The 18,965-nt window shown below is 49.0% G+C and overlaps 1 protein-coding gene across 1 annotated transcript in view; it reads right to left on the minus strand.

Moving 5' to 3' along the window:
• Positions 1-924: 924 nt before the first annotated feature.
• Positions 925-18,965, minus strand: part of pdss2 (prenyl (decaprenyl) diphosphate synthase, subunit 2) — a 53,169-nt gene continuing 35,128 nt past the window's right edge. The window contains exons 4-8 of the mRNA XM_064302737.1: positions 11,379-11,453; positions 9,213-9,386; positions 7,318-7,449; positions 6,734-6,769; positions 925-1,442 (exon numbers count right to left, since the gene is read on the minus strand). Of these exons, the coding sequence (XP_064158807.1) occupies positions 1,287-1,442; positions 6,734-6,769; positions 7,318-7,449; positions 9,213-9,386; positions 11,379-11,453 (573 nt within the window). The 3' untranslated portion in view covers positions 925-1,286. The remainder of the gene's footprint in view (positions 1,443-6,733; positions 6,770-7,317; positions 7,450-9,212; positions 9,387-11,378; positions 11,454-18,965) is intronic.

Here is an 18,965-nt window from a genome sequence, read left to right on the forward strand (position 1 = left end):
AGACCACCTCGCTGGCGCCAGGGCGCGCGCGGCACAATCGATACCGCCGCACTTCCTGTCCATTTGCTGAGGTCACGCGACTCGGGCTCATTAATTATTACTGCCCCACGCAGCTTCAAGTGCGCTTCTGGCAGGGCCCGGCAGCGCTTTGACCTTTTCTCTCCCCCCCCCCATCACACCCCCTGCACCCCCCCCCCCCACCCCACACCCCCCCCACCTCTCCAGCCCGCCCCATCACAGGTTCTGTTCTTGTTGCAACGTGAAGAGTAAAGTCATTTTTTAAAAAGTAAATAAAATTTAACAAAACAAAAAAAACAGACACCGACTGCTCTCCATCCAAAGATGAGAAGCAGCAGAAGGACTGTACGCACTGCTCAGCACTCTGGAGAGAAGTAGAAAGCAGCACTCAACATGACGGGACATTTATTACCACTGCAGATATTAAACACACACACACACACACACACATTAAATACGTACATGCACACACACACACACACACACACGTTACATACATACATGCACACACACACACTACATACATACATGCACACTCACATCACACACACACGTTACATACATACATGCACACACACACACACACATGCACACACACACGCACTGATGCACATACATGCATGCACACACACACACACACTACATACATGCATGCACACACACACACACACTACATACATGCATGCACACACACACACACACTACATACATGCATGCACACACGTTACATACATACATGCACACACGTTACATACATACATGCACACACACATCAAACACACACGTTACATACATACATGCACACACACACACATCTAACACACGCACACATCATATGCATGCAGTGTACACATACACACCATACATACACACAGATATAGAACACTTTCTTTATTGGTTTATAAAAAAAAAAAAAGAAGTCACAGCTTCTTTCAGCAGCTGGACGTTGGTTACCGCGGCAGTTATCAGGCCTCCAGGCATCAGTGAGAGCGCTTTACTGGTTTTGGACCAACCCTCTCAGGCAGATCAGGCCCAATTGGGAGGGGAGGGGAGGGGAGGGGGGGGGTGGCAGCTCCTTGTGGCAGCTCAGGCCATATTCTGGTCCAGGCCCGACTGGATCAGAACCTCGAAATTCTCAGGACGAGGCATTCTTCCACGAGCCGGGTCAAATCAGGCACTGAGGGCAGGGGGTCAGTAGTCTGTGAGGCTGGCGAGAGGAGTTTTTCGGGGGAGATGGAATGCCCCCCCTCCCCACCCGGCTGACCGGGTCAGAACTTGGCGACGGCGCTGGCGATGTTCTCCAGGGCGGACCGAGCCTCTGACGGAGCGAAGCACTGGATGGCCTCCAAGGCTTTGTTTCCATGGTAACGGCAGAGGCCGATGGCAGAGCTCACGCCTTTCCCCGCCTGGATCGTTCTCCAGAGCTGCGGAAAGGAACATCGCTGTCGTCAGAAACGGCAGGACAGGTTAACCGCCCCCCCCCCCCAACCCACCCCACCCACCATGCCCCCTTTCCACAGCAGCAGTTTCGACCAGTTCAGTCTCAGCCCTGTACCTTTAAACCTTCGAAGAGTTGGTTTTTTTGGGATGTTGCAAGCAACGGCGTTCTAGAACTCGCATCGCTCGCAATCACCGGGAGTGACATCAGCATTAGAATGTTCGGTTTACAACATTCTAAACGCACATCAATGATTCTGCACCTCCAAAGGGTTAAATAAACGGTATTTATAATTTTGCGCTTGTACGAGCACTGGAGCCCACAGCCGGTCGGTTCCATTCGGGGAGAGTCAGAGTGCCTGTATGTACGTGCGTGTTTGTTTTGTTTCCACTCATTACCGCTGTTTCCAACCATCGGCTAAATCAGCTGTTCGCAACCAAAGCCAGTTCACTTGCGGATTTAGATTTAAAGAGTAAAGCATTTCACAATGAACTCCACAAAGGACACGCGCGCGTTGTCAGTTCATTAACAGCAGCAGTTGACGTGAAGCCACCTTGTCCAGCCCCCGCTTCGAGGATCTGCTGCTTCTCTGGCGGGCGGTGACTGACCGAAAGGAGAGTTGGAGACACTTTGAGATGCACTCAGAGACAGAGAAGCTGCCATTCCTTTTGGGAGAAAGATGGGAATGTGTGGATTTGGCAGCACAATACATTGCCACTTGCCACAAACTGAGGAACAGGGAGTAACACTGACACCAAAAAAAAAGTAAACTTATTAGTTCATTGACATTTTGTATGCGTTATCTTCTAGATGTAGAATTTTATTTCTGAGGTCTGAATTTTATATTTATTCTGTTTATTGTAGTTAAATTGTTATTGCCTGTCTGTTATATTTGTCATGTGAGTGAATGCTTTGGCAATGTAAGTGTACCCTTACCATGCCAATAAAGCTTATTGAATTGAATTGAATTGAGTGGTGGAGGCGCGCGACGGTGGGCGTGTCGTTAGCTGGCTAGCGTACCCGTCTGGCCGCCGGCCGGCTGACTGTCGCAGGGGCAGCGTTCGCCGCTCCTGCCCTCCGCTCTCGGAATAAGACCCGCGTTTACGCGGTCCATTAGCACGCGACGCCGGATCAGTGCAGGGGGCGCTACCGACGGGCCTGTGCGCAGGATCTCTCTCTCTCTCCGACCGCGCGGCCGGGACGTCTGTTCCGCCGGCGAGCCGAGAGCCGCGCACGACTCGTGTCCGCCTTCCCGCCAAAACCACCCCCCCCCCACGCGGTGGAGCCTGCTCTGCCTGTGAACTCAGACCTCCTGCCTAGACCCAGAGAGAGAGAGAGAGGGAGAGAGAGAGAGAGAGAGCAGGAGAGAGGGAGAGACAGAGACAGACAGAGAGAGAGAGAGAGAGAGAGAGGGGGAGAGAGAGAGAGAAAGAGAGAGGGAAAGAGGGAGAGAGAGAGCAGGAGAGAGGGAGAGAGAAAGAAAGAGAGAGGAGACATAGAGAGAGAGAAGGAGAAAGAGAGAGATAGATAGAGAGGGGGAGAGAGAGAGAGAGAGAGCGGGAGAGAGGGAGAGACAGAAATTCAGTTCATGTTCAAAAATCTGAAGCTGTACTGATAAAAAGGTAAGCCAGAGCAGTCGTGCCAATAACATCCCAGAATTCCACTCTCCCTGTGCGGCAAATAAATACCTTCATAACAAAATTTCTCAGTTGCTCCATCAATGGCAGAGCATGCACCATGTGAGCATGTGCCAACATGGATGCAAGGAAACAGGGAAAAAGTCTTTTAAAATGAGCCGATGACGTCCTTCTGTGACCCCAACACCCCCAGATCTAATTTGGTCCTGGCCTAAGCTGACGTGTTTTTGGAGAGCAGCACTTCAAAAACATTTTATTTTGATGCCTCAGGACTCTGACACACACGCACACGCACACGCACACACAAACAAACACGCACATGAACACACACACACACACACACACACACACACACACCAACACCACCTCCCACACTACCCCGCGCAAGCACGACCCCCCAGACAGCACTCGCAACAGCATCTGCTAATGACTGCTGCGGAGAACACAGCACAAGCACACACCACACCCCACACACAACACACACCCACCACACACACACCCGACACCTCTCTCTTGTGTAACTTCTGGCAGCTCGCTGAAGGCGTTGCTAAGAATTGTGAAGTAAGGCCCTGAGCGGTCTTAGCGCAGCCGCCGCTGAGTGTGACTGCCTCTCGCTAATGTGAGAGAAAAGGGGGGTGGGGTGGGGTGGGGGGGGCGACAGGACCGCGGGGGCGCACAGCTTCTCCATATGTCTCATCTCATTTCCCTTCCTCTTCATCCACACGCTTTCTCTCTCCGTGTATTTTTTACTTGAATGAAAACAGGCGAGAGAAATGTACAACCCCCCCAAACCCCCCCCCCAACCGAAAAAAAACCCCAACCTAATAGGGCGGATATGAACTGGGACGCGTGCCCTGAAAGCAGCATTCAGCGGCGCTGCTAGCCTCGTCCGCGCGGCGCGCTGCGATAAAGCTCGGGCGATTTATCTCCCGGGGCGGGGGGTGTCTGATCCCGTCCGAAAAGGGCCGGTGGGGGGCGGAACCCTCCCGCTCAGGAGCGGCGCTAATACACCTGATTCGACAAATCGGCTAATTATGGTGCTCGATCAAAAGCCTCGGCGAGATCGGGCGGCTCGGAGCCAGGCCCGGACCCACGCCAGCCCCCTGCCGGAGCAAGACCCCGGACCCAAACCAGCCCCCTGCCGGAGCAAGACCCCGGACCCAAACCAGCCCCCTGCCGGAGCAACACCCCGGACCCACGCCAGCCCCCTGCCGGAGCAACACCCCGGACCCACGCCAGCCCCCTGCCGGAGTAAGACCCCGGACCCACGCCAGCCCCCTGCCGGAGCAAGACCCCGGACCCACGCCAGCCCCCTGCCGGAGTAAGACCCCGGACCCACACCAGCCCCCTGCCGGAGTAAGACCCCGGACCCAACCAGCCCCTGCCGGAGCAAGACCCCGGACCCACGCCAGCCCCCTGCCGGAGCAACACCCCGGACCCACGCCAGCCCCCTGCCGGAGCAACACCCTGGACCCACAGAGCTGCAGAGATGTTCCAACACTGCTACTGCTGCAGTCAAGGGTATTCCCTACAGAATGTCTCTTCCCTCAGAGAAGTGTGTGTGTGTGTATGTGTGCGTACTAGTGTGTGTGCGTGCTATAAATTATAATGATTAATATATTTCAAAGCAATCCCTGAAAGTGACAATACATTATCCACACACTGAAGTGCTGCAATACGTTTTTGATCTTGATCATATTTTTACCCCCCAAAATAATAGCAGTACATTCCTTTTAAAAAAGATTTTTTTCTATAAAGGTCTCTTTTTTGATTGTGATAATGCATTTAATTCCACAATATATTATCAGTAAGGGTTAAATCTCGTTGACTGGAGTGAGGGATTAGAAATGGCACTTCCCCAGGGGAAAAACGAATCCTGTCCTGCCCCTCCCATTCAGGGCATGGCTCTCTTAGGGGCTTGGGGTGTCCTGAAGGGTCCGAGGGTCCCTGGTGTTTGGTGGAGGCTTCACTGAGGGGTTGGGAGGTCCTGTAGAGTTCCTGTAGGTCAGCGGATAGTTCTCTGGGGTTTGGGAGGTTCTGTAGAGTTCCTGTAGGTCAGGGTGTTTGGGGGAAGCTTCACTGAGGGTTTGGGAGGTCCGGTAGAGTTCCTGTAGGTCAGGGTGTTTGGCGAAGAGTTCTCTGGGGTTTGGGAGGTCCTGTAGAGTTCCTGTTGGTCAGGGTGTTTGGTGGATAGTCTTGGGTTGGAGGTCGAGGCCTGAGGTCAGGGTTTTTGGGAAAGTTCTCGGGTTTGGGAGGTCTGAGTTCCTGTAGGTCAGGGTGTTTGGGAGCTCACTGAGATGGAGGTCTAAGTCCTGTTGCTCAGAGGTTTGGGAGTTCTCGGGGTTGGGAGGTCCTGTAGAGTTCCTGTTGGTCAGGGTGTTTGGCGAAGAGTTCTCTGAGGTTTTGGGAGGCGCTATAAAGTTGGGGCGACTTTTGCCTCCCCGTGTCCCTTCCCTGGTGGAGTCTCTCCAGTGCCATTGTCACCGAGACGCCCTGTCTCCTCCACAAATAGGACCGGTACCCTATCCCTCTCCGGTCCGGTTACAGACGCGACTCGAGATCCGAGATCCACACCGCCCCCCCCCGTGCCCCCCCCCCCACCTCTCCCCTCCTCCTTCAAACTTCTCCTCCCCTGATCTGTCCCTCGGTTCTTTTTCATCTGACTTTGGAGACTGAGTTTTCTTTCCGCTATCAGTTACAGCAAACAGATCCCCTCTTTCAACCACCCCCTCTCTGCCCCCCCCCAAAAAAGGCAACACAACCCCCCCCCCCACCACCACCCCAGTGGGGGTGGGCGGGCGTAGGATAGACTGAATGACAAAATGAGGAAGAAGGAGCTGGACTTGTGACAGTACCCCCTGCGTTCCTGTAACGTGACCTGAACATTTTGTTTTTCGTTCTCTCGTCGATATGAGTGCAACATTTCTGTGAGAGAAGTAAACCCATCCAACAGGTGGATTCTGGGAGTTCGGGTACTGTGAAGGTTTAGGTGCACTGGGGCAGCAGTGTAGCACAGTGGCTAGGGAAATGTGTCCTGAGGCTGCAGGTTCAAATCCCACGAGAGACATTGCCACTGTAACCTTGGGCAAGGTAACTTAACCTGAACGTAAAAATGAACAGTGTTAAAAAAAAGTGAAGGTGAGGAGGCCATTCAGTGCAGCCTGTTGGGTGGCTGACTCTCAACTTCCCCCCCCACACACACACACACGCACACACACACACACTCATACACACAAAGTGGCCAGGGGTCAGGGGTTTGATTCCCTACCATCAGCCTCTCACAGCGTGGTGATCCCACTTCTATCTGTAACCCTCTCTGCTTCCCCCCCCACACATCTGAATAAAGTGGGAAAAATATTTAAAGAGGACAGACTGTGCCCACTCTGCTTTCATGCATGCAGTTTCCACTGTCCTTTGTGTGAAAGTAGAAAACGTACAGAAGGCTGGAGGTTTTTACCGTGTCAGTGGGAAATCAGGCAGCTTGTCGCTGAAGTGCAACGTGCGGCTTTGAAAGCATTAGCTTTTTAAACTACTGAGCAGGGGACAGACCGACTGACAGGTAGAGAAGCTGAGTATTCACAGCCGAAGCGGAGCAAACAATAACAGCGATTTATTTTTTCAAAATGGCCGAGCGAGTCACCTTTGTGTAGTCCACCTGCCGTCCGATAGTAGTGGCCTGTGGAGCGGGAGAGAGAGGAGGGAGAGAGAGGGAGGGGGAGGGAAGGAGAGGGAGAGAGGGGGATAGGGGAGAGAGAGATTAATAAAAAAAGCGTATAACATGTTTCTTCAACATGCTCCCTCACTCGCAGGCATGTGAGCTTCCACTTAGATAGTGTCCCAGAGCTCTGGCCTTTGGCTTTGTAATTCATTTTTTTTTTCTTCTGGAATAAGGTCTGGAATAAGTCAAATACTTTTGATTTAAATCACCAGTTACATGTTTTGTTCGTACACATATAGGGCTTTAGGAGCAGAAGGTGAGAAGCAAAGAAAGGTTAAAGCACACCCTGGATGTTCAAAGATTCCTTTCCCCAATTATTTCATTTAGTTTAATTTAATTTAATTTAATTTAATTTTAAAAAGCAGGGGGAGCTGTGCAAACGTGAGAAAGTAAAATCGGTGGAAGCTGCTGCTACAGAGCGAACGTTCAGCCCGGCTGAGCGGGACCCGCGGGGCTCAGAGGAGGTTAAGGCGAGGGACGGGCGTGTCTGGGGGCGGGGCCTGTACCTGCTGCAGCTGCAGGAGCCAGGTCTCCGCCCCCACCGCGTGACGGTGGAACGCCACGGGAGCCGAGTTCAGGCTGAAGGAAACGGGGTCCCCCGGACCGCCCGTCACAAAGGGCTGCAGGTCAGAGTTCATCTGGAACACAGCAGAAACAGGCACACACGCGTTAATGTGTACGTACACACACACACACACACACACACACATACACACAGACACACACACACACACACACACACACACACACACAACACCACACAGATCATCTAACACAGCAAAAACACAGCACAGCGTAAGCACGCACACACACACACACACACACACAAGGCTGCAGGTCAGAGTTCATCTGGAACACAGCAAAAACAGGCACGGAGCTGAACTGGTGGGTTACACACGGGGCAATCGCAGGCGTCTCCAGACTTATTTTCCCCCCTTTATCAAGTAATATAAAAATCATCAACATGTACTTATCAGAATCCCCCCCCCCCCCCAAAAAAAAAAAAAAAAAAATCCAAGGGATAAAAATAAAATCAGCTTAGTTTAACTCCATATAGCACCCTCGTTTAATGCCCAACCACTTGTGGGGGGGGGGTATGCAAATGAAGTTCAATTTCTATTATTTTGATTACACTGTGATTTCTAAATGTGAAGCCTTCTACTTATTCTAAGGAATACAAAGTAAGGTAAAATAATATTCCAGAATGTGACATGAACATGTAATCACATGACTTACGGTCATCCCTAAGACTGCACAAAGGTTTATTAATTATGAATTACTTATAAGCATGCTATACAGTAGTAATAAAGACATTGTATATTTTTCATGAAGGCTATAGGAATATATACTTTAGGAAAAGCGTAATCTCTGTGTACATGAAAAGTGTCTTGGAAGGAGGAGATGACTTGTGTCAGGACTGAATCACCACATGCCAAAAAAAAAGAAAAAAAAACCTTTTCACAGCAGAAACAAATAGAACATAATTATGAGGAATAAAATGATCGGGAGGTTCAGAAAAATCATCATAGTAGCGCAAGGAAACCATGTATTGTTTTTATTAAATTCCCCAAATGTGCGTTTTCACGCCCTGTCTCAGCGACAGGGCGGAAGGAGAAGGAGACTCTGTCTGATAATATTCCTGAACGCTAATTTTAATGCCCAGCTGGCGCCACTGAGCTCTGACGCAGCGGGTCATGCTAAGAGGCCTCCTGAACACTGCGTACAGACTCACAGAAGCGTTGAGCTCGTCCGCGTTACTGATGCATAATTAACGCGTGCGGGCGAGGCCCTCGTTAGGAGAGGAGGAGCCTGTTCGTGGCCGCCGCATTTGGCCCTTCGATGCGTCTCGATGGGGCGGCAGCCGAACGGGCTTCCTGTTCCCCCTGCTCTGCGCTGAAGAGGGCTAACTTTCTTTAGACTTTTACTAAAATCAAACCTATCCACACTACACTGTCACTCTCTTTCTATCACTCGCTCACACTCTCACACTGTCAATGTCACTCTCACTCACTCACTCTTTTACTCACTTCCTCCCTCCATCCTCCCTCCCTCCTGCTCTCTCTCTCTCACTCTCTTTCAGCCTCACTCTCACCATCCCTCCCTCCCTCCTTCCCTCCTGCTCTCTCGCTCTCATTCTCTTTCAGCCTCACTCTCTCCATCCCTCCCTCTCTCTCTCTCTCTCACTCTCTCCATCCCTCCCTCTCTCTCTCTCTCTCTCTCTCTCTCTCTCCATCGCCCCCCCCCATGTCCCAGTGCCATGCGCTGGCAGTGCCAGTCTGACCGTGTGTCATAGTGCCATGTGCTGGCAGTGCCAGTCTGACCGTGTGCCCCAGTGCCATGTGCTGGCAGTGCCAGTCTGACCTTGTGCCCCAGTGCCATGTGCTGGCAGTGCCAGTCTGACCTTGTGCCCCAGTGCCATGTGCTTGCCGTACTGGAAGGCCAGGGCCTGGGCCTTCTTGTCGTGCTTGGCCAGCTCCATGGCAGCCTGGCAGCTATTTGCCAGCAGAGAGCCATGGGAAAGGAACGCCTGCTCCTCCCAGGTGGCCATGGTGACATCAGCGACAGGACTGCTCTCCTTAAAAAATTAAATTAAATAAAATCAATAAAACAAACAATCAAACACGCTATTCATTTTATACACATCTCTCATTTAGCCCTTTCAGGTGTGAGGTCACAAATACGTGATTAGAATGTTCTTAACTGAACATTCTAATGCTGATGTCACAATCACTACTGGTGACTGAAAGCAGTGGAGTTCTGGAATACTGACTTAGAACTTTGAAAAAACATTCCAAAGAAACCTACTCTTCAAAGGGTTAAATCTGCAAACATTCAGATGCACGATGTGTCGTAAATTACACACTTTAACAAAAAAATTTAAAAAACAAATTACTCAGAAATCTCGAGTGGGTTCTCATCACGCCATTTTTAAATGTTTCAAAAATGACAAATCAAAAGCCAATACTAAGAGAAAGACTAGTTTAAACAACGACATTGATAGGTTGTCTGTTTGCTGTTCTGGTAATATAGAACAGGGCTAGTAAAATGCAAGTGAAGAGAAACAAGCAGATGAACGAATTCCATTCTTAAAAATAACTGTACGCAATTTAAGTGGTGAGGTTTGGGGGGGGGTGTTAAAGTGCTTGAGACTCCTGTAAGAATGAATACCTGTTACTTGCAGAGATACGAGGAGAGAAAATAGAAAAGGGGTGTGCTGTTTGGGTGGGGGGGGGGGGCTGGGGGGGTGAAATCTATCCCAGGGGGCCGAGGAGGAAAACGGCTCTGTCCTCTGCTCGGAAATTCGCTCCTTGGTCAGGTAACTCGAGTCTCAGCCCTCCCTCCTCCTCCTCCCTCCTCCCTTTCTCCAAGCCCCCCCCCCTCTCCATTCAGGAGGAAACACATTAGACGCACATCTGCTACTACTGCTGCCATCACTGCCCTCCTCTGCCCAGCTTTCTCTCAGCCATTCATAATTCAGAGAGCAAGCCTCTTCCAGTGTGCTGCAATCTGCTCCTCCAGCAATCACTGACTGAGAATCAGACACGCCCTGCGCACAGCGAAGTCCCGAGTGCAATATCAACACTGCCAGTGTTAAATCAACTCTTAAATCAACAGAGATAAATCCACACTGAACAGTGTGAAATCAACTCTTAATCAACAGAGATAAATTAACACTAAACAGTGTTAAATCAACTCTTAATCAACAGAGATAAATTAATACTAAAGTGTTAAATCGACATGAATCCACAATATACAGTGATAAATCAACTCTTAAATCAACAAAGATAAATTAACACTGAACAGTGTTAAATAAACTCTTAAATCAACAGATAAATCCACACGGAACAGTGTTAAATCAACTCTTAAAACAACAGAGATAAATCCACACTGAACAGCGTTAAATCAATTCTAACATTGTTAAGTAAACTCTAATAGTATTACAACAACTCTTAATTGTGCAAAATCAATAGTTATAAATCCACACTAAATGGTGGTAAATCAACCATAACACTGTTAACTCAATTGTAACATTGTTAAGTAAACTAATAGCGTTACATCAACTCTAATAGTGTTAAATTAACACCGACAGATACATCCACACTAAACAGTGTTAAATCAACTCTAACAGTGTTAAATAAATAAATAATAAATAAATAAATATCAGATTTTGTTGTTTTACACAAAATATTTTGCAGTGTAAAAGACCTTCAGGAAGTAGGTGTTGGACCAATCGGATACAACAGAACACTGATAGGATAATACAGATCTGTATCAGAAATACATTTATAGCAATAGCCAAATGGCATGCATTACAGCGATAATATCATCAAGGACGAGCAGATCAGGTTATAAAAGCCAGGCTCACATTTTACCTTAAAGACTAAAATGCATCAAATATAGAAACATAAGTACATATTCTAAAAGGGGAAAAAAAGTATTTTTCCAAATTTTGCTGTGCACTAGGCCCCCCTGGTGTGAACCCCTAGAGTTCCACAGTTGGGAGCCCCGTGTCTAAGGGATGGTTACAGAAAAAAAAGGGGGGGGGGGGCGCAACGCGGTCTCTTACCTCAGCAGTGCAGGAGTTCTCATAGTAGATGCCCTGCACCAGGTCCCCAATGGCACTGGAGATGAGCTCCACTACCTGTGATAGAGAGAGATAGAGATAGACATAGAGACAGAGAGAGAGAGAGAGAGAGGAGGAAGAGGGGATGAGAGAGATGTGGGTTACTTGCAGTCAGCACCCAATTTAGGCCTTGGAAAGGATGTGAGGTCTCTGTAGGCCAGTGATCTTCATTCCTGGTCCTGGGGGGACTCAAGGTCAACCGATTCAGACCCAAGGTCATTTAGCTGCATAATCACCCGCTGTAATTAATCAATTAAGAGCTGAGTCACAACAAAAACCAGCGGACCCCGCAGCCCTCTCAGGACCAGGACCTAGGGTCACTGCTGCAGCCAATCGGTCACTTGCGTTAATCACTTAAATGCAGCAAAAACCAGCAGAAACAACAGCCACCCCCCCCACCAAGACAGGAGAATTTGAGACCCCACTTGATACCCCCACTTGAGACCCCACCACCACTTACTCCTCTACCTTTTCATCTTCCACAGTCTGCAGGGGAGCGGGGGGTGGGTGGGGGGGCGTTCACTTCAAAATAAGAGTTAATAAATGATGAACAGCCCGCGGAGGGTTTACGATTCTGCGCACCTCGGGTGTGAGTTACTGTGAGGCCTGTTCGCGTGTGGGAAGCCACACTGGAAACACTGCACCGTCTATCACAGACACTCACACAAACACAAAAACACCTCAGATTTACCCGTCGTAAATGGATGATATGAAAATAACGAGACCCATTTTGAGAGCGGGAGGTAGATGTGATTCTCCCCCCTCTGGGCTTGAGTGAGGAGGTGTCTTAAAACTTTACAATATGGTGCAGTAACAAATATAATGTTATAAATCAGTAATAACTAGCTTACAGGTCATGAAAATGCACTGTTCAGGGTTTGTTAGTCAACATTAGTATTAGTAAATATTTTCACTCTGGTCTCAGGTTCATAATTCACCAGTATTGTCGAATAACCGCAAGTAAATGTTGACTAACCACCCGTGAACAGAGTATTTTCATGACCTGTAACACAGTTATTAATAATTTATTAGCAACTGTAACTGAACCATATTCAAAGGTGTTACCGATAATGAAAATACACTGTTCACGGGTGGTTAGTCAACATTTACAGAGTATTTGAACTCTGGCATCCATAATAAGTTAGAAGAATTTGTTCATGTCAAATGGCCACAAATAATGTATTTGATATAATGTATTTGGTGATTATATAATTTTATTAATTATTTATTAAACATTTATAACCATATTTATAATCATATGTTTTAAGGTGCTCCCAAAAAATGATTCATTCTCTCCCTTTAATTTTGCAATTAACTAAATTCAACTTCAAAGTGTGGAAAATGAACTCAAAATAGACTTGATTAGATCATTTAAAAAAAAATACTAGCCGATTTTATATTACATTCCCTGTGAGGGAATGTTACATTACATAAGCATTTTGCAGATGCTCTTTTCTAAAGAAACTTCCAGAACTCCAGTTCCCTAACCATTACACCACACCACAGCCCATGGCAACCCAAACTTCAAAGCAAGAACCACGATGCAAGGTAACAGCGGGACTTCCCTTCAAAATAAAAGACTCCTGGCACATTTGGCGCTTGACTGAAGCATCTCGTTTAACCCTTTTAAGATGTGACATCACAAACATGTGATCAGAATGTTCCTAACTGAACATTCTAATGCTGATGTAGCAATCACTGCTGGTAACTGAACGCAGTGGAGTTCTAGATCACTGCCTAACAATTCTGTAAAAAATAAAATTCCAAAAAATCTACACTTCCAAAGGGTTAAACATTTATTTTATCTTTGCTTTACCAATATTTAACAGTGTGAGTTAACAGAGAACTACATACGTTATATATTTTAACTATATATATTTAAACATCATCTTAGTCTTCCTTGGAGGTCTGTTATCAAAGTGCTATCCGACCCCAGGCCTGCTCAGCTTCAGCAGTTTAACGTGTGAAGGGAACAGGGTGCTAGGTGTGGCTGCCTAAGCCTGTTTAAAGAAAATCCCCCCTCCCCACCCACCCCAAAACAGAGTTAGGGGACGGAGTCTGGGGCGCTAGGAGCACAGGTGCGTGGGACGTGCCGGCTCAGCTGGCAGCGAGGGGGGAGGCGAGGGGGGGGGGGGGGGGGTGGGGGTACGGTCTTATCCCGTCACCTCGGCAGCTCATTATCGCCGTCGTTCCCCCGGCTCACAGTTTTCGCAGGGCGCATTTAGACGGAGCTCGGCCAGCTCGGGGTCTTATTTATAGCGGCGGACGCAGAAGCCGCGCCCACACCGCCCACCGATTGGCTGTCCCGGCCACAGCGTCGCGGACGGTTCCAACTGCGTCGGACGCAGAAGTCAAAGCACAGGGAATGTCCAGAGGGAGGAGGAGGAGGAGTCAGCCGCGGATGTCCAGCATTCACGCCACTGCAAACCTAGCCCTCTAGCCCTGCCCATTCCCTCCCCGCATCACGTGCCCTAGCCACGCCCCCAAAACTGAGCCATGTTTACAAGCGTTTTGCCAGGTGCTTCAAAAGAATCTCTGCGGAATAAGGTTACCTTGCGTAAAAGTGTACACACACACACACACACACGTGTGCTTACTCTCACAAACATACACACAAATTTGCGTATATGCGGTGCACACACGTACAGTACACGCACGCACACACGCACACACTCATACTCATACTCACACACACGCACACAAATACTCACAAACGCACACAATTGATTCCACCTGCAACAGCACTACACAGTGTGTGGGGTAAAATAAAAGAAAGGAAAGGAGAAGAAAAGAAAAGTTTGATGCGTTGGAGAGACACCGAGGGCCTCGTTACAGCTCAAAGGGAGTCTGACTCTGCGCAAGCAAACAGCCAGACTTTAAAAAAATAAATACAGACAATCGCAGGCCTTAAATACCGCCGTCTCCAGGGGCCAAACTCAAGAGCCCGTTCTTCACAATCATTCCAGCGGAAGGCAGGTAATCTTCTTCTGCAGTTTTCTGGTTTTTTTTTCTCCTCAGCCCCTTCCCTTCTTACCTTCCCTGACACAGTGCGGGTTTCTATGGAGATCGCTGGGTTTGTTTCGGTGAGCTTGTGCATGGGTACACAGGGTTACAGATGGTTAAGAGCACGATCGACTGTACCTTCAGCTGGAGTTAGCGCACGGTGCTCAGTATTTCAGCTGGAGTTAGCGCACAGTGCTCAGTATTTCAGCTAGGGTTAGCGCACGGTGCTCAGTATTTCAGCTAGAGTTAGCGCACGGTGCTCAGTATTTCAGCTAGAGTTAGCGCACGGTGCTCAGTATTTCAGCTAGGGTTAGCGCACGGTGCTCAGTATTTCAGCTAGAGTTAGCGCATGACGCTCAGTATTTCAGTGAGCTGCTGTACGACTGTTTTTCAGGGAGCTAGCGATTGGAGTTTCAGCTAGTTTGCGCTCAGTATTTCAGTCAGCTTATACATGGCTCATTGCTTTTCAGGTGCACAAATGTTTTAGTCAGTTTGTCAGAAATCTCACCCAGAAGGTGAGCATTGACATCTTTCATCGGGGCAAATCCAGGTAGGTTCTCTCTATTTAAAAAATTATTTTTCAGATCTCTACAAAGAATAAAGCACATATATACCTCCCTGTAGATTCAGGTAAAATCGCACATAAAATGAACACAAGCAGAGATAACACTCCAGATCTGGACCCTCTCTCACAAAGCAGGATTACTGAGTTGGCTGGCTAACTGCACTGAGTAAAACCCGGAACCCACCCAAATCTGGAACATGGACTGAAGTGAAAACAGCTGTTCCGGATTTTACTCAGCGCCAGTGATCCAGCTGCTGGGAGTTCTCCTGCAGCACCTGCAGAAATCAAAGCCGCGATCCGCTACACACCGCTTATTCGCGCGTTCGATTTGAGCAGTCGTCGAGTTCAACCCGCGGTCCCGTTTCCGTCCTGGAGGGGGAGCCCACGAGCGCTCCGCTCAGAACCCACTCCTTTTCTCCCATAATTCCGCGGCTATAATTAGAAAATATTAATGCGAGGGGGTAAAGTAACCAGACGTGTCTCGTCCTATCGAACTGGCCCGACTGCAGGACCAACACTTCGCCCGTAACCAGGAAGTCCAATTAGCATAGGCTTGTTAGCATTCATTCATACTGTCCAATCATATCCCCCAAACCGACAAGGGGAAAATACATATATATATATATCCCCAACTCCCCTCAGTCGTCATTGGCAAGCAGCAGGAGAAAGAGGAATATATTATATGTTAAAGAAAACATGGCCGTTCATTAAATCCAGACGTTTTTATTTGAGAGGCTGGTAAAAACACGGCGCGCTCGCAGCCGCCGTGCCCTCTGGGTAACCGGATCCTTGAGGAAATATTGAGGAAACCGGAGAGCTGGAGAGAAAAGCTGAAAGGACAATGGCTCCTACAGTGTTACCAGATGTGCCTCCTTAGCCAGCTTTGGGAATAGAGAAAATGAGCGTCTTTTTTTGGAAGGTATCAGATAAGCACCATTCCCAAATCCAGGCGGCTCGGGTATCGCCACCAGGTCTATGAAAGGGGGGGAAACCGGAGGCGGGGGGCGGGGATCGCCTTACCGTTTACACAAGCGCCGGCCCGAGATTCGCTCAGAGCCAGGACACATAATACAGATCAATCAGCCGGGGAGAAATGCGCCGGGTTCGAGAGGAGATCACGGGCCCCCGAGAAGCAGGGCCGCCTCTGCGCAGACTGGAGGAGCGCACCGGCACCGGCGTAGTGTGTGTGTGTGTGTGTGTGTGTGAGAGTGTGTGTGTGTGTGTGTGAGAGTGAGTGAGAGTGTGAGAGAGAGAGAGTGTGTGTGTGTGTGTGTGTGTGTGTGTGTGCGTGTGTGTGCGTGTGTGTGCGTGTATGTGTGTGTGTGTGCGTGTGTGTGCGTGTATGTGTGTGTGTGTGCGTGTGTGTGCATGTGTGTGTATGCAAAGCAGCTCTTTGAGTAATACTGTAAGTTACACTGTGTAGTTCGTTTTCTGCATGGGACAGCCTCCTTCCCACTGTGTGTGCGTGTGTTTGCTAGATTCCCTTTCACTGGTAGTGTAATAAAGTTGTAGCTCTATCTTTCCCTTTTATCTCTCTCTCTCTCTCTCTGTGTCTCTCTCTCTCTCTCCTGCAGACTATTCAATTCAATTTCATAATGCCTTATTGGCATGACTGTACATAAACAATATCGCCAAAGCAATACACAATGAAACTATTAACAATGACATGTAAGACAACTAATACAGTGGATTAAACAGATGTAGAATTTTTAAAAAGGCCAAACTTACAGACAACCACAACCTATCTCTATCTATCTATCTATCTGTCTGTCTGTCTATCAATCCACCCATCTGTCTGTCTGTCCATCCATCCATCTATCCATTTATCTATCCCTCCCTCCCGATCTGTTTGAACACTTCTCTCCCAGCTAATTTCCCTCTCCCTGCCCAGGGACACCCAAGATGGCTGCAGCGCTACACCCCTGACTTCCCTCACCTCTGACCTCTGAACACATGCTCTTCCCACCCACTAACACACCCCCCCCTCCACCCCAAACACACCTTAAATGGGGAATCAGTTGTATAAACACGGGGAGGGGGGGTTGTCACGAGGGCAGCGGGGGGGGGGGGGGGTCTTTCTGGCCTACTGCTTAGCCCACACCAGCCAAGCCCCTGGGGAACTCCCACCTAAAGAGCCCGAAGTGAACGAGCAGCCCCCCCCTTAGCCCCCCTCCCTCCAGGGCTAGCGGTGTTAGCGCCCCGGCTCCAAACCGCTATCCTGAGGGCAGTTGGGAGGGGAGCATCCGAGCTCTTACCGTTTCATACAGAGTTAACTTTGGACGATTTGTTCCTTCTTTTTTCTTGTTTTTTTTGAGTAACAAAATATCTTTTCCTTCTCCTTTTCGACCTCTGCGTCCGCGGAACCGAACACCCGACACACCGGTTCGACGTTCGAAGAACATCCCGGAGTCTAAGACCGAAAAGAGCCCGGCGTAAACCCGACCAGACGGGCGCGTAAGACAACCAACAGCGCGCAGCGGGGACAAATCCCAGAAGTGCGGACCAGAAGGTCGTTGGTTTGAATCTTCCGTGCTTTTCCAGAGCCTGGGCCTCAGATTTCCTCAAAAAAAAACTGCGCCACACAGAGAGAGTTGTTATTATTTTTGTTTTTTATCACCAGGATCTTTTTTTCTTTTTTTAATTTAATTTTGTTCAGCTTATGAGACTCATTTCCCCGTGCGTCTCCTTTTTAAAAATGATTTTTACGGCACCGAATCTGTCCGTTTCACGAGTCCCGTTTTATCGTTATGATTATGGAGCGTCTTTATATTCAGCCATATCAATAAAGCATCATTGAATTGAACTCACACACACACACACACACACACACTGAGAAACATACACTCACCACTCTCAGCACAGATTTACACACAAACACACTCTCAATCCCCTCTCTCACACACACACACACACACACACTCACATTCACACTGTCTCGGTGATAAATGGGGAGGGTTCTCATTCACCTGCTATGTAGAAAAAATAAACAAATTTAAAGAACACCGGAGACGTCGGTTGGCTCCGCCCCTCGCTCGACGCGACCTGCAGATCCCATCAGCCCCGCGCGCGCCGGGCCATCCGTCTAAACAACCGCCAGAGAGAACGCGTTAGCCACGGCCCGTCAGCTCCGCGACACGGCGCAATCTTCATTTCAGTAAAGGAAGGAAACACCCCCCCCCCCCCCCCCCCCGCCCCCCCCCCCCGCGCACACCTGTAAGCCCGTCATCGCCCCGGTAACGCCCGCGCTCTAACCGCTCGTGGGTAAAAAATTGGGCGTCCCCGTTTCGCCCGCGCCGCCGCTCAAATTGGGGATCTTAATTACCGCGCGAAAGGATTTTAATAACGCTCCAGAGCCGCCAGCGGTGCTTTCTGGAAGTCGTGGAGAACGGCGGACCACCTGTTTCCGCCCGAAAGCCTCGTGCGCAAAAACACAAACGGAAAAGCAAATTAAGCGAGGAGATTTTTTACGTCGTAAAAAATTATAATTTATTCCCACTCCTCATTCGTCACGATGAAACAGTCTGGACTCCGCAGTAGCTGTGCAGGGCCCCAGCCGCACAGGAGAACTGCGTACTTAATTATCCAGTCTGCAGTGCAGATTCGTAATTAAATCAAGAGATTCGGCGCGGACGGTGCTGCTGACGGTTTTGAGATAAGGCTGCCTTTACCGAACCGTGACTTGAGAATGTTGTCGAATGTGTTGTACAAGATTCATGCAGGGCAAAAAAAAAAAGAGAAAAAAAATACCCATCTGAGATTCAGGCGAGTAAACAAGCATTGTGGTTTAACCATCCATTCCCTACTGGGTGTGAGCTTTTTTGGGGGGAGATATGTGTGTGTGTGTGGGGGGGTCTCTGGGGAGGCTTGGAACCATCAATTCCAGCACAGATAAGATAGAGTGAGATGTGCAGGAAAGGGGGGGGGGGGGTGCAAATCTGACTTGCTGTTTGCACCACCAGCGA

The sequence above is a fragment of the Anguilla rostrata genome, chromosome 1 (assembly GCF_018555375.3).
Source record: "Anguilla rostrata isolate EN2019 chromosome 1, ASM1855537v3, whole genome shotgun sequence".
Classification (NCBI taxonomy): Eukaryota; Metazoa; Chordata; class Actinopteri; order Anguilliformes; family Anguillidae; genus Anguilla; species Anguilla rostrata.